This window comes from Lemur catta, chromosome 10, assembly GCF_020740605.2.
Source record: "Lemur catta isolate mLemCat1 chromosome 10, mLemCat1.pri, whole genome shotgun sequence".
NCBI classification, from domain to species: Eukaryota; Metazoa; Chordata; class Mammalia; order Primates; family Lemuridae; genus Lemur; species Lemur catta.
Window position 1 is genome coordinate 64624546 of NC_059137.1, and position 16277 is coordinate 64640822.

Here is a 16277-nt window from a genome sequence, read left to right on the forward strand (position 1 = left end):
GATAGCGACATGTAGGCTGGACTGGAAGGGAATTTTAAAAGTCTCTCATGTTTATAGTTTCTATCATATTCTTTTCAAGAAGCATAAAAGATTTTTCAATGTATAGGGCTTTAAAAGTATTGCCTCCTCTACCATTCTGCAGGTTAAAGTGGCTTTAGTCTGGTTTGACACCTGAAGCTTCTGAGCCCTAAAAATAGTTCAGTGACTTTCCCAGGTCCCCAGAGCCTGGAAAAGGTCTCCACTTGAATTAAATTACAGTGGAACTAAAAGACAGGTCTCCTGCCCTACAATGTGTGCCGCTTTCCACTGGGCTGATCAGTCTTTTCAATGAAAACCACTAATTCAATCTCTCAAGCCCTCAGCAGTAAATGACCACTAGAAAGCCTGAAGGAACCGGACCACTCAGGCTTGGAAGGAGAAGGTGGCTCCATTCTGTTCTTGCCCTGGACTTCCTGACTGCCAGTTCCTGGGGAAGCACTGAGCTGGCTGTGTCAGAATCACAAGGGAAGCTTGTTAAAAATGCAGACTTTCTATCCCATCCCCACTTTGAATCCTTAGTAAGGGATTTTAGGTAAGTATCCTCAAGTAATTGTGATGTGTAGCCAGGAATAGAAACATTCCTTAAGTGAAAACCAGTATTTTTGCTTTTCATGACGATTACTAGCAAGAATGTGCCCAAGATGCCACACCGGGTTTTGTCCAGGCAGTGCAGAGGCACAGGAATGAAAGGTTGATGACCCACATTCAAGACTCTTGCCTGCTACTTATGGACAAGCCACGTGGCCTCTCTGACCCTCATTTCCAACCTGTTAAAGTCAGCTGATCATAGGAGCTCTCTGTCTTAGGATATGATTTTCAGAACTGAATGAGCTAATTATAGGGGGAGAAATGGAGGGATGGAAAGGTTCTAGCCCTGAGACTGGGGAGAAGCTTCTAAAATTTATCCAGGCTTTCTCAAGTAGAGGCCTTTTCCAGCATCCCCGGGGCATGAAGCTGTGTACCAACCAGGAATGCACAGTCTGATGCCAAGAAAGCTTGGAGCTTGAAAACAGAGTTCTGCTTCAGGCTCAAGAACGCCAAGCCTTTGCCCAGGGCTAGATCCAAAAGAAGCAAGAGACATCCCGAGTGAAAATTCTCCTTGCCGGCATCTTGAGCTCTCAGAACTTGCCCAAGTGACAAGCTGGTGACAGGATCAGTGTTCAGGCTTCTTTCCTATGGAAAGCTTCAGGTCCCAGACAATAGGAAGCTTGTATTTATTGCTCTATTAAAAAGACTATGGTCATTTAAGAAGCCAGGTAAGTCATCTTTTGTGTTAGGACCAGGTAGTCGCCCACTTCCTGGGAAGAGTCTTGGAAAACTGCTTTACGTGGAGAAAGGAGAATGTTTTGAAAATCCTCAGATTTTAAATAGAAGATTTTTCATCTAAATGGCACTCTGGCTACTTCTCTAAGGTTCCAAATTTAAAGGAATCTGGGCTTGTTCCCATACACACAGAAGATGTACTAAAATATTAAAACTAAGATGTAAAAAGCCAGAAAGTTTGAAATCTGGGGAGAGGCATTTGTTGAAAATGTTTTACTGGTTTCCATCATGGTCATCAGTTTTCTAAGAAGTCATACCATTTTCAGAGTATAGGAATTGTCACAGCCCAGAGCTTGTCCCTCTACAGGTAACACTGAAGAATTGTTCTCTTTGTGAATACCTGGAGGATCTCCAAGCTTGACTACCATCTTCAGTAGTACTATGACTTTTATTATGTATTTTTAAAAAACTAGTGTCAATAACCATACAATTTTGCCAACTAAAATCAGGCAATACAACAATTATTGTTTCCAACAAAGTACTCTGTATTGAGTTTTTCACAATAATAGTGTTTCTTTTTAATGAAGACTTAGTATGTGCCAGGGCATTCATTCCTAAGCCTTTTGTATGTATCCATGTCTTTCTGGAAATTTGAAGTTCAATCCAGATCGTCTAGCATTAACACGATTTGTCCATAATTGTCACACCAAGTTTTTCTACTGTGAACTCTGACGTACAGCCTGGTGCTCCTGAAGTTGGCTGTTATCAATTTCTAGCACAACAAGAAGAGGCCTAGGGTATGTACGTATTCCCAGTCACAGGAAGTCTTGAGTATCTTTCCAGTCTTCTGAGGTTTGCTGGATTCCTCTGCTTCCATGCATGGATTCCCTGCAGGTGCTGTAAATGCCCTGAGGACAGGGGCCATGTCTATCTCTTTGGCTCCATTTCTGTGTTCTATGGTAGGCCCTGAGTAAATATTTGTAAGATGGTTGGAAGGGTAGAAGGGTGAATAGAAGAAAGGAAAGAAGGCTGAGAAGATGAATGGAAGTTAGGTTAATGGAGGGAAGGAAGGAAAGAAAGAAGGAACAAAGAATTTTCACTTTAGTATTTCTTCCTTGCCTTAGTAGTAGTTACACAAGGTCTGTCCAGAAAGTATCCAGCCATTATTAATATAAGGAGAATGGTTTGCCCGGCATCGATATAACCTGGCAAGCCAAGGAGAGTGGACTGGGATGCACATATGTGAACAATGATGACCTCACCATACTAGTCAGTGAGGCACTAGATGCTGTTGAGTGAGCATGTGTACTGTGTGGCCGTCACATTCAAAATGACTGAGCGAGTAGAGCAATGAATCTGCATCAAATTTTGTGTTAAGCTTGAACATTCCTCCATGGAAACTATTCAGATGATTCAGAAAGCTTTCGGGGACAATGCAATGAGGAAAGATGGTCAAGAATCTGTTGAAAGTGATCCACGTTCTGGAAGGCCTGCAACAAGCAGAGCACCTGGGAATGTTGAACGTGTACGGGTTAAAAGATGCTGGGAGAACTGTGTAAGGTCCCAAGGTGCCTACTCTGAAGGGGACTGAAGCATCATTGTCCTATGGACAATGTTTCTTGTATCTTGTATCTTCTTCAATAAATGTCTCTATTTTTCATAGTACATGGATGGATATTTTCTGGACAGACCTCATATATTTATCATTCCAAGTGGATATATTTCTAAAGTTCTAGCCATTTGGGTATCCCAACATGTGGCAGATTCATAAAAACAAAACCACACAAATACAGCTCAGTTAGAAAGAGGTGGGAAGGGATATTTTGAATTATAGTAAAGTCAGAATTATATAAAATTGAAAAATAAAGTTTTGATATTTTTAATTATCATATAGTTATTAGCAACAAAGTAATAGCTAAAGTGCTTCTAGGAAAATCTCCCTTCCCAAAACCATGGTTAATGAACAGATTTTAAACTATGTGTAATTTGTTTAACTTGTTTGTTTCCTATGTCTGTGGTTATGGACAATAGCTTAGAAATAGCCGTGTTGGACAGTGGGTGAGGTTGCAGCTTCAGTGATCTTTTATATATACGAAATTTTTACTGCCTTTAGCATAGTCATTGTGTACTCTATTGTCTTATGATTTGTATTGGTGGCTTTTCTCCAGTTATTTTGTGAATGAACATTTTATTTCCCTCAATAGTTGTATAGTTTATAACACTTTCAGAGCCATGCTTCTTCCTTTATTTATATGTCACATATAAAAAATATACATCCCGACTCAAAAATGGGCTCACAGTTGTGCTTCTGCACAAATATTGAATAGGTTTAACTGTCTCTTATTTATAAAATTATTTTATTTACTATTTTATATTTTTCAAAAGGTAAAATAAAGGAAAACTTTAGTCCATTCCCTATCTAGATGGTCATTAACTCTATATTTGGATGTTTTCACATCTCTCTGCCCAGTCTCTAGGAGAGAGAAAGAGGCCCATATATCTGTGATTTTTAGATTTTTGAGGTCCTACCATATTTCTTTTTCTTTTTACTTGTGGCCAGTGCGTGTACATTTGGCCAGGTTGCAAATGTGAGAAGGCCATGAGGACAGCATTATCAGCATGAGGAGCAGTTTCTCTGTGGGGCTGTTTGAAACAGGCTGTGCGCACACGTGCGATTTAATCTAGGCTGGGCCGGAGCACAGAGCTGCTGTGATTCACATCCCCACAAGCCTCGTTGTAAAGTCCAAAAATTGAAACTCGCTTCTGGGCCCACTGCAAACTATAACCCCCTGTGCTGGGAACAGAACTCTCACCTAGAGTGGGAAAAATGTTTCTATCATGTAAGATCCTTTTCTTGGGATCTCCGTGGTCCCAGTTCCATGGACCTTTCAATTAATCATCCAAGTCAATGAAAAGTGGCAAGAGGGAGTGTCGAGTGACACCTAAGTGTGACGCAGAAACAAAGCAATGGAGCTTCTGAGGCTGTGTCCACACTTACCAGTATATCCTGGAACTAGGAGTCCTGGGACGTCATGGCCCTTGGTCATAGATTGGAGACTTCCAAACAAAAGGGTTTCTTTTCACAGTGTCTATTAGGGGACTTTTAACAAGGAGACCTATCCCTTGGGATTTAGATGTAGTCTCCAAAATTGCACTTGGCAGCTTCCCAAACTCTGGGAGATTACTAGTTGCTAGGTGTGCTAGGTGGCCCCATTAAGAACAGAGTACAGTAACTACGGAGTGACAGGTCTTCAACCTTAAACCCACTGGAGGGATTTCTAGTTCAGCATATGACCTGTCAAGGAACAATTCTTAGAGTTCTGTTGTTCCTATCTGCCTTGGTCACAAAGAAATGGGATGAGATATATGAGCTAGGAGGTCCCACTATCCTTAACTTTTTGTGCTGGTATGCTCAGGTAGGAGCAGTGTGCCAGCTGGCTGGCCATGATATTGTTAACACTCCCTCCTCTGGGATGGATGGCTTGGTTGTCTGGGGCATGTGCTGATAAAATGTTGCTAATACATATTATTTATTGAGCAACTTCTAAGTGACAAACACAGTGTTTAGTGCCTTCTATACTTTATTTCACTGAGTTGTCTCCACAAGGAAATGGGTGAAATTATTGAGGTTTAGGGAGGAAGGTCAAACCACTGGCCAAGGTCTCATTGGCCAAGCCAGGATTCAAACCCCACCTTGCTGGCTTCAGGGTATCTGCTGTTGATGTTTAAGTTCATGCAGATAAGCGAGTCACCCTTGTTTCTGGTTATTCTTTTGGATGGAGGTGGAGTGAATGCCAGGGGACTTGGGAGCATTGTGTCATGTAAATTGCACAGCACCAGGAGTCAAGAAACCCACCTCCAATCTTGACACTCTGTCTGTGTAGTTGAACTACCTTAGACAAATAGCTTAACTTCTCTGTGCCTCAGTTTCCTCACTGGTGAGATGAGTCTGTTTGATGGGATGATCTGTAGGTTTTCTCCATCACAATATTTCAGTTGCTTCTAGCTAGCTACTTTTAGTGAGGAGTGAACCTGAATTAGATCAGACTACATACTAGTGATTCATTCAATCACTGACTTATTCATGCAATGAATGTTTGCTGTATACCTTCTACGAGCCAGGCCTGGGGTAGAGTAAGGAGTAATTTCAGACATAGGCCCTTCCCTCATGGGGCTTCCGGAGTGTTTCTGTGGTCAGGATAATAGCCTTGTGTGAAACACTATTTATTATTATAATTTTTCTTATTAAATGTGCTATTACATAGCACATTCACCGGTAGCCATGTTGCCTGCATCATGGGATGAGCTGTGTGTGTCCGTTGCTGCTGTCTAACCTCTCTGAGCTCACACCTGGCTCTGACCGACTTACATGCGGGAGAACTTTGTTCTCCAATTGATCAACATTTGCTGCATTGGAGAACAATTATTTTTAAGCACAGAAGGTGACATTTTGTCAGTGAGCCTTGTTTTTTTTGCTAGTTGTTAAAGAGCAGAACATAAGTGGTTAGAGAAATAAAATATATATATATCCATCACAATTCTATACATATTCTCAAATCTCAGATTCACCTGAAAGGAATGACCTGAATTTTACCACATAACTCTACTATTTTAAAAAGACAAATCCTTATCTTGAGTAGCTGAAAAGAAGATGGGAAGAATTCCACTGCAACTTAATGAAAACAAAAAAGGTACACTGATAGGAGAGGGGAAGTAAAGGGAAATTTTGCATCTTCTCCTGAGATGTCCGGTGTGAGAATTAGTGCAAATTCACTACTCAGATCTTTGGAAACTCCGCCTCAGCTCCCACCCCGTGGGATGCTTGACCTGCTTTACTGCAGCTCCCGAGCGCCACCGTCACTACTGGGCAATGGCAGTAGCAGTTAGGGCCATGGGCTTTGGAACCAAACTTCCCAGGTTCCAATCCTCTTTTCACAACTTAGTAGCTGTGGGACCTCACACAGATGCCCTGATCTCAACCTCCCATCTGTAAAAAGGGGCTATCAAATTGTGAAAGACAACAGATGTATAAAATACCTGAGGACAGTGGCTGCTGCCTTGCTCTTATTCTTCTTAGGATGAAATTTATTCTGCTTGTAATTCTGCTTCAAAAGTATGTCAATATATGCCACCTGTTCTGGTTCTAGGACTTGTATGTGCTAAGGCTTGTACTGAATGTGCACATCTCCTGAAAGCTATCGAGAACCTCTTTGAGCGAGTGGCCTTTCTTATTGGGTGACCAACCACCCTGGTTTGCCTGGGGCTGAGAAGTTTCCTGGGAAATGAGACTGTAAGTTATAAAACTGGAAAAGTCCCAGGCAAACCAGTGACTGGTTGGCCCAGCTGGTGCCTCAGCATTGTTGTTTTGTAAAAGTCCTTCAGGTGATTCTAATACGCAGTCCAGGGTTGAAGATTGCTAACCCATGTTACAACTTGGAATCGGCAACAGGTAAAAATTGACTTATGTTTTCCTAATTGACAAATTTAGAATTTCCTGATCGGAGTTTCAGCTGTGATGACTTGACCTGTTAATAACATGTGTGATGCTTTAATTGAGTGGATTTGTCCACACTGGGATTTCCATTTGAAGAAAACTCGAGATGATTGAGTGTTCTCTTTGTTTTTCCCTTTTCTTTTGTGAAGGCAATATGTTTATGGGTGTCCAGCCTAGCTCAAGCAACATGGTTTTAAAGTGTGAGAAAATTCAAAGCTTAATTTGGGTAAAGGGGGAATAGTGATATTTCTGATGGGAAAAAAATAGACCACTTCTTTTGTATCAATTTTTGCTGGAGTCAGGAAGAGCTGAGCCCTGCTTTGGTATCTGGGTGGGGAAGGCTGCTCCTCAGGCTGCTCAGAGGAAGGCTGAGTGGGCTCTGGGCTGGGCTGGGGTGGATTGAGAAAGGCTAGGTGACCGGTACTTAGAGCTTTGGGAATATAGGCAAATACTTCTTGCAGTGTCGTGAACCAGGTGGCAAGCTCTGGCTGAACCATCAGCCAGGAATCTCGAGGAAGCCAGCTTCAAAAATTGTGCTAATGTCATCTAGCACTCGGAAGACATGAGTTTAACTCAAGCCATGGAAAGCTGGGGAGGAACTGTAAATGTGTATCACTAAGTGAAAGAAGCCAATCTGAAAAGGCTACACACTGTATGAGTCCAACTTTATGACATTTCAAATGTAAATTTCTACAAACCATTGACAACTTAAAAAGTTTATTTTTTTCTTATGAAAATAATACATTTATTGTGGAAATACTGCAAAGAAAGGAGAGGGGAAAATATCTGCAATTCTACCATCTCAGAGATAAATAACCATGTTAATGGTTTGGTGTATATCCTTCTATTGTTTACCTGTGCACACACATATATGTACATACATTTTTCTACAAAAATGTACTGAATATTCTTTTTTGGTAAAGTGATTTTTGCATTTATTAAAATTGAATGAATATCATTCTGTGTTACTAAAGATTGTATTCAATACTTTGTATACATAACAAGCTTTTGTGTGGATTTTCCATGATTATCCTATGTTCAATGATTAATATTTATTTTTTCCAATTTTTCTTTATTCTCTTAGCTACTTCACTGAGTGTCCTTTTGACCAAGGGTTAAGAAATAGAATAGCTGGGTCCAAAGTTGATTGATATTTTATAGACTATTGATCATTATTGCCAAATAACTCCACCAAACTGTGTTCATTTACACTGGCACTTTGCTGGTACTAGGACTTCTCCTTTCCCACCCAACTTTTGATCATTGACAGGCCCCCAATGGTATCCCATTTTGGGGACTATTCTTTGGCCACAGTGAGATTGAGCATTTGCTCAAATGTTTATTGATGATTAGTATTTTTCTCTGAAAATTGCTTGTCCCCTGTCACACAGTTTTCTCTTGCGGTTCTTCTTTTTCTTATTGACGTATAAAAACGTTTTTTAAACATAAAGTCTGTTAGCCCCACCATATATAGTGTGTGAACATTTCTCCCCTCTGTTTTTACTCTATTTATAGTGGGGTTTTAGAAAACCATTTGGTGCCAGTGTTTTCTGGCATTTCTTGTTTAATATACCTGTCACTGGTAAAGCATTATAGTTCAGTTGCCTTAAGGAGTTCTTCCAAAAGCCCCTCCAAAGCACACTGTGATCATCCAGTGGAAACATCTGTGCAATTGAAACATCCTAATGTCTCTGTCCCAAACTCAAAGAACTATAAAGAGCACACTTAATTTTACTTGATCATTGGCCCCTTATTAATCTTGGCAAATTTTAGCTTATAGGCAAACATATCCAAGCCAGCTCACAAGTTACTGTGCAATTGGTTCCAAATGATTGAGGTGGAGGGTTTTTTTTTTTTTCTAGCTAAAAGAACTTTTTCTCTCTACCACTAAATTATGACATGTTATCTCACAAACTTAACAGCATCCAATGGTTCCATCTCTAGGTAATGCAACCCAGCTGGGGATCCAAGGTATGCAAAGCCCATGCTTTAGAACAAAAGGGTATTTTTCTCTAGCCAGTAAATAAAAGTGCTTTTTTTTCCAGCTATAAAAGGACAAAAGGTTTTGAAATGATCCCACTGGGCAGGGTTTCCTAGACTTGTTTTTTTGGCAGTTGGCCATGGAGCTAGCTTAGAGTCTTCCAAACTTCTTCCATTTTTGTAGCAGTGTGAGGATTTCACTGGATGAGACTAGAGTCACTTCATGGTACAACGACTAATGCCCAGGGTGCTCTGAATGTAGAGGCAACTGCAATGGGACATCTAACAGGGTCATCAGAAGACCATTGATCAGTGTGCACAAAGAACTAAAAACTTGAACCTTTTCTGTTTTTATTTAAGTAACTTCATTGCACCCTCTGAGTTATATGTTTTCCTCCTCTAGAAACATTTAATACTGTAAATGTAACAAGAACAGTAAATGGTCTATAGCTTCAGTAGAAGTTGGCAAAGATGTTTAACTTAACTAAGGTATTGCTTTATCCCATCTTTAAGGTTTTAATAGCTCTGTGACATCAGGTCTGCTTTATTGATTTTCTACATATGTTTTATAGTCCTAAAACCCAACGTTACTGTTGTCCATTCTTATTGCCCTATTGCAAGAAGGATTGGTGCATGCCCTGTACTCAGTCTTGTTTCTTCAGACATTACTATTACTAGAGTTAGAGGATAAAATTATATGCATAACTGAGAACAATTTATCAAAGCATATATTGGGGAATCGGCACTGTGTAGGTACTTTATGTGAATTACCAACAACAAAATCAACAGCAACAACTTGTGATGTCCCAGTCACTGTTCTAAATACCTAGGTGTATTTAGTCACTTAATCTTGACAGTGACCCAAGAGGGTAGAGGCTATGATTGTTCCTGTGTTACTGATGGGTATAGAAAACAAAAGCGAGTGGCTAAGCCAGGATTTGAACATGATAAATCTGACTCTAGAACCTGCCCTCTTTATTTGATTAAATTGATATAACAGTATCACAAAATTGGCGATGGTGTCCCCATTTTACAGATGGGAAGCTGAGCTCAGAGAGGTTAATAACTTTGTAGTAACTTTCCACACACCTGTGAAGTAGCAGAGTTTTGTTTAAACCCTAATTCTAAAGCCTTCTCCAGGATTCTCACACTATAACATGTTTGTTTGCATTCATTTCAGAGAGAGCTTACAACTGGCCAATAGATGCTTAAATGGGCCTGTACCACACTCTTCTGGTTTCCCGTTGCACAGCAAGCTAGCCGTTTAGACTGCACTCTTCTTGGCATGAATGACACAATAAGAACTGCCTCAACTCTTTCTGTATAAACAGCTATAGGATTTAGCCTGTGGACTCATTCCTGCCCCAGGGACTTTGCACTTGCTGTCCCTTGGCTTGGAACACTTCATCCCCAGCTCTTGGTATAGCCAACTCCTTCTTGTCAGGTGTCAGCTCAGATGTCATCACCTCAGTGGGCTGACCCTAACTACCTGCATCAGTCTCCTGGGGCTGCCATGACAAATCACCATAAACTGTGGCTTAAAACAATAAAAACGTATTCTCTCATAGTTATGCAGGCCAGAAGTCTAAAACCAAGGTGTTGGCAGGGCCATGCTTCTACTAACAGCACTAGGGGAGGATCCTTCCTTGTCTCATTTGGTTTCTGGTGGCTCCACGTGCTTCGTAGCTTGTGGCAGTGTAACTCCAATCTCTGCCTCATCTGCGCAGCTTGCTCCTCTTCCTGTAAGAACACTTGTCATTGGATTTAGGGCCCACTTGGTTAATCTAGATGAGATTGGCATAATCTCATCTCAAGCTCTCTAGTTTAATTATACCTGCAAAGACTGTTCCCCAAATAAGGCTACATTCGTGGGTTCTGGGTGGACATATCTTTTGGGGGTGGGGACCCACCATTCAACCTTAGGTAAAGCCACCTTTGTTGCTGTTATGCTCTGTGACATCACCACCTACTGTATTTTCTTCAAAGCACTTGTCCTTATTTGACACGTCTTGTTCTATCTGTCTATTTTTCTTTTGCTTGTCTTCACCTACTTCAATTCCAGCTTTATGAGTAAAGAGCTGTCTTTTTCACTGCTGTGTCCCCAGGATGTAGAACAATGCTTGCTATATTGTAGGGATTACTGAATATTTACTGAATAGAAGAATGAAATCACAGGACTAATGTGGTGTCAACTTGGCTCTTTGATCCCTTCAACAATTTCCAGGATTTTATTTTTTGTTATTTTGTTTTATTTGGATTTCAGCTGCAGAAATGCAAATATATTATGGGACATATATTTGGTATAATGGGTAAATAAATGTATCTGACCATTTCAATGTAACATTCAATCACTAACTGGTCTTCTTAGCTCATTTAGCTTTTACTTTGGCCCCGGAACTGAATCCTCAGCAGGGTGTTTCTTTCTCCCTTAGGCTCTGACCACCTCCGAGAGAAAGACGGTCTCTGGGCTGTCTTGGTCTGGCTTTCCATTATCGCTGCCCGGAAGCAGAGTGTGGAGGAAATTGTTCGAGATCACTGGGCCAAATTTGGCCGCCACTACTATTGCAGGTGAGGCGAAGTGGAAGAATCTCTGGATGGACCCTGGGGAACTACTCTTAGAGCAGGTTTCTGAAACTGATGGGCTAGAACCTTAAAAAGAAGGTATTTTTCAGGAAAATCTGAGGGACACAGAGGCTGAAGCCAGGACACCCTTGATAGGTGGTTGGGGGTGACATAAAGGGCTACCAAGCAGGAAGGTACAAATGTCCTTGGTGACATTTCTCCATAATCTTTTCATCAATGCCTGTATGGTAGGAGGCCATCCCAAGAGGAAATCTGAACTGCAGAGCTTTGAAAAGTGTTTTGGTAACCATGGTAGCTGTGAGAGTTGTGCAGTCAAATCAGAGGCATTTCTTGTTAGTTTTCCACCCATACTTATCAAGGAAGAGGGGCAGACACAGAAGCTGTGACATTGTAATCCTCTCCCTACTTTTGTCTTACCTCCTTACCAATGGGGCAAATAATGTCCAAAACACATGAGCTGGCATCCTTTGAATGGACCACATGGTTCATGAGCCCTAAACTTTGCTAAAAGTTTTGGTCTGATGAAATGAGGCACAGAAAAGGGAAACATTAACTGGGAAGGAGGAAGAGGAAAGGTCAGTGGGTAGGAGCTTAGGGTTGAGGGTCTCTATCCCTTTCTTGTTGCTGAAGTAAGAGAGAGAAAGAGTGTTCTGGATGCATAGTTGCCTACTAGATATGTGAATGTACCTAGTACCAGGTCATGATTTAGGGGTAGGGAGCAGGAAAGGTTGTTAACTGTGCAGAACTTGAGGGTAGGGGCAAGGGAATCCTTGGGTAGTCTCAGATGCTCTCTGTTTTTTAAAAACAGAGATTACATCTCGTTTTGCTTTGCTTTTGAATAGTTAACTACTTTGGATGTTTGGTTGTATTTCAAAAGCTTAAGGGACAGAAGGAGCGCTTTAGAATTCCCTTATAAGGTGATTGTTTTTTCTCTCAAGAAGTCATTTACTTAGATAAATATCAGAGAATAAAGAAGCCCATGATAGTACTCATTAAAATCAAAGAGATCACAACTTTCTGGGGAATGTAGACAACACCATAATTCCTGTTTAGTAAAGAAGGCTGAGGATGTGATAGCCTGCAGACTACCTCCAATTATTTATTGTATCATAAAAAAAGGGTTCTCAATGCAGGCAGGTAGGAACTTGTTTTGTTTATCATTATTTCTAACACGTGCCAAACCCCCCCAATTTTTGTGGGGTTTTTTTGGGGGGGGGCATACCAAGGGCCAATTGGCACATGAAATCCTTCTATTGCATAAGGTTCATCCAGAAAGTCTAACTTGATCAAATATATTATGATTGCCATCCTCTGGCTTAATGAAATTGCTTTGAGTCAGAGATGATGTGTTTCTCATAATTTGTAGAATGATTATCTAGGTTTCTGCTGGTGTTTGGAAGAATTGGTATTATGATGAGTGTATTTATAATATAGTTTATTTTTTGTGGCCAAGAGCTTACATGATAATTACTTTCTCATAACAAATGCCATATTAGAGAATAATATGCAATGGAGATTTAATTACTTATAGGACGATGGATTATGTTTCAGATTTCTGTCCAAAAAGATCACAGAGATAAAAAGGGAGGCAGGAATCAGTAGAACGAAAGGTCAACATTTCCTTCAACTCCCAGCAAATGGCAAGTTGAAAGGTGCTTGTGAAGTGGAATTATTTCTAGCTTGACAATTCTCTTGGCAGGGAGAAGATAAAACAATTTCAGTTTAACTAATACTGAGCCTGACGTTGTGTCTGAGAAAATCTCCCGGATGAATTTCCTTGTATGAGTAGACTCTAGAAGGAATTCTCCATTTAAAGGTTTTTTTCCTTGGAAGTGGTGGTGGTGGTCAGAAGGGGCGTCGCTGTGGAAGGTGGCGCTAGATCCTGTGTGGGTGTGAAGGTGAACATTTGGGCAGGCTTGTCTGATGACCTCAGCCATAGACTGAGCTAATCTATCGCATTCGTGTGTTTTCTCAACTTTTAAATCTCTTTCAGTGCCTCCGTGTCTCCTACCACAGCCTCCTGTCCCTTCTTCCTGCCTCTTTGCTCGGTTAGGTCTTCACCTTCTCCAAATGACTATCTGTAAGGAGAAGCTAGTTTCAGAACACATGCAGTGCTGGAAAAGAATGTCCTGAGGGGGTTCCTTATTTTTATTTCATTTTATTATTTGATTTGATTTGATTTTTTTTCCTGAGGCTGAGGAAGAAGCACCTTATCTGGGAGGAATAGAATTACAAAAAGGGATACAGATGCAGGGGACCCACTGCTGGATACGGTATCATTCCAAATTTTCCATCTTGCCTAATACCCTGATGTTTACTGGATGTCTTAAAAGATCTTGGGTGGAAAAAAAAAATAGTTACAGCTATTCAGAGCTTCCTTCTTTCAGTTCGCTCTGAGAACTCTCATCCTTTCTCTATGCTGCAGGAAGCCCACATGTGAGATCCCTCCACAGCCGCGGGGGCACAGCTAGCTGCCCCTCCCAGGGCTTCCCTCTTAAACAGACCCTCCTGGGTTTGCCACTAGGTCTCTGACGTGCCTGGCACTGTGCCAGCTGCTTGGTATGCATTATCATTTTAAACCCCACAACAGCAAATGCAGTAAGTGTGATTTTTAGTTTTTCTTTTTTTTTTTCCTAATCACCTCCCAGCCTCTTTGTTATATTGGATGCTCTTGGCTAGGAGAACTTTCAAAATAGAACAATTGTGACATTTCTCCCAAGTTTCTAAGAGAGTTTTATAGCATGTTCTGTTCCCTTTCTCTCTCCCTCTTTGCCTTCCTTGATTCCTCTCTTTGCTTTCTTCCTTCCTTTCCTTCCTCCCACCTTTCATTCCCTACTTACTATATAGCATTTCTTATGAGCCAGAAGTAGCAGAGAACAAGGCGGCTAAGATCCCTGTCCTCCCAGAGCTCACGTTCTGGTGGGCAAAGACAGACAATAAGTAAACAGGTATCCAAACGAGATACAGGTTGGGATAACTACCAAAAGAAAATATAAAGGAGGATGAGAAAGAGGGAGGAGGGGAGCTACCGTACGTAGATGGTCAGAGGTCATTTCCTGGAGGTGACAGCAAGTTTGAAAATTGAAGGCAGAGAATCAGCCAGTGGACTGAATAGCTGGAGGAAGAGTGTATGAGGTAGACGGACACATGGCATGGGCAGAGGCCGGGAGGCAGGAAAGGCTGAAGTGTCGCTGAGCACAGGAGAGGAGGCCAGCGTGGCTGCAACAAGTGAGCAAGGTCAAAGCAGGACAAAGTCACTAAAGTGGATGGGGCGGATCCCACATGCCTGCTAGACTGTGATTAGGGCTTTGAGTTTTGTTTTCAACATCATGGGTGTTTTTGGAGGGTTTTAAGGAAAGGAGTGGCATGATTTGATTTTCACAAGATCACTCGGATGGCTGTAGGGAGGGCGGATGATAAGGGCCAGGTGGGAGAGGGGAGGCTGGCTGAGGGCGCTTTTCTGTGCTGCCTTCCCTGAAAACAGACACAGTGATTAGATGACCTTAAGGGGCCCACCCAATGCTGCTTCTCTGATTAGGTTTTTAGGTTCTTGTTCATCCTGTGTCCTGCCCTCCCTCACCAGGTTTGACTATGTGGGGCTGGAGCCCAAGACGACGTATTACATCATGAGGGACCTGGAGGCCCTGGTCACAGGCAAGTCCTTCGTCGGCCAGCAGTTTGCCGTGGGGAGCCATGTCTACAGTGTGGCGAAGACAGATAGCTTTGAGTACGTGGACCCTGTGGATGGCACCGTGACCAAGAAACAGGTACTCACTATGGCGTCACTGAAACAGGTTGTTAGACAGAACCAGTGGCCAAAGTGTGCTAGAATTGGAGAGATGTTTAGGGATGATCTATTCTGAGCCCTCATTCTACACTTGAGAACTCTGCAGCCAGGAAAGAGGAAAGCCCTTGATGAAGGTCACTAACTAGTTAGTGGCAGAGAGAGGATTAGAACATGGCTCCTCTCTGTCCAGCATTCTTTCTACTTGGTAACAAATGGGCCAATATCCCAAATATATATAGACCCAACATTTCCTTCTAAAATATCTGTAGCCTGCAAGTGCCCTTGTGTGGTGGCCATTATTGGATTCAGAAAAGTTTCTAAGAGCAAAAGATCCCTGCCCTTGGGACCGCCAGGTACAGGGATATTTCACATTCTATTACCTTATGTCATTGAGGAATCATAGGAGCTTAGCCAGATGGGTTTGATACCCTGGTAGGGAAGAATCAGTTGAAAAATTTGCCCAGAAAACCCAAAGGCCACACTCAAGGATCCAGAAGGCCACATGTGGCCCCAAGGCCACAGGTTTCCCACCCCTGTGAGGCTTGTCTGTGGAGCTAATTTGTTTTGCTGTTTACTCAGTATTATTCTACCTCATATGTTCCTCAATGTACTCAGCATTTGGATACTTTTTTTTTTTAATTTAACCAGTCACATCAGGCTAATTCCTCCACTGGATCTCTAGTTCTGACATCTATTTATGCCATTTCCCTTCCCCCTCTACAACCCTGCATATTGGCTGCCATTTTTACTCTGGAATTGATTCCCCCCACCTTCCATGTTCTCCCATCTGAGCTTAGATGTGGCTATAAGTAGGTAAGTGCTACCAAGACCTGCTCTTGAGAGTTTTTCTAGGAAAGAAGAAAAGAAGATTGTTGTTCATTTTCCCAGGTTCCAGGGCCCAAGTGACATCTTCATTGGCTGGTGGCCCTGAGTCACACCGACGCTTCTCTGCAGGTCTGGGGTTTGGCTCAGTGAGTGTGATGAGAGACCAGTTAACACCCAGTGATATCCTCATTGTCAGCAAGTCACAGATGGTTCTTTTGCCACAGCTGGTCTTGTTTGGTAGAGAGGGAATCCCTGCATAGTGTGGTGTGCTGTGACAGCAGTCTTGGGATGTCAACAGAGATCAGC

General features: G+C 41.9%; 1 protein-coding gene across 1 annotated transcript in view; it reads left to right on the forward strand.

The window, feature by feature from the left end:
* Positions 1-16277, forward strand: part of PGM5 (phosphoglucomutase 5) — a 164767-nt gene that overhangs the window by 104032 nt on the left and 44458 nt on the right. The window contains exons 8-9 of the mRNA XM_045562397.1: positions 11209-11344; positions 14943-15126. Of these exons, the coding sequence (XP_045418353.1) occupies positions 11209-11344; positions 14943-15126 (320 nt within the window). The remainder of the gene's footprint in view (positions 1-11208; positions 11345-14942; positions 15127-16277) is intronic.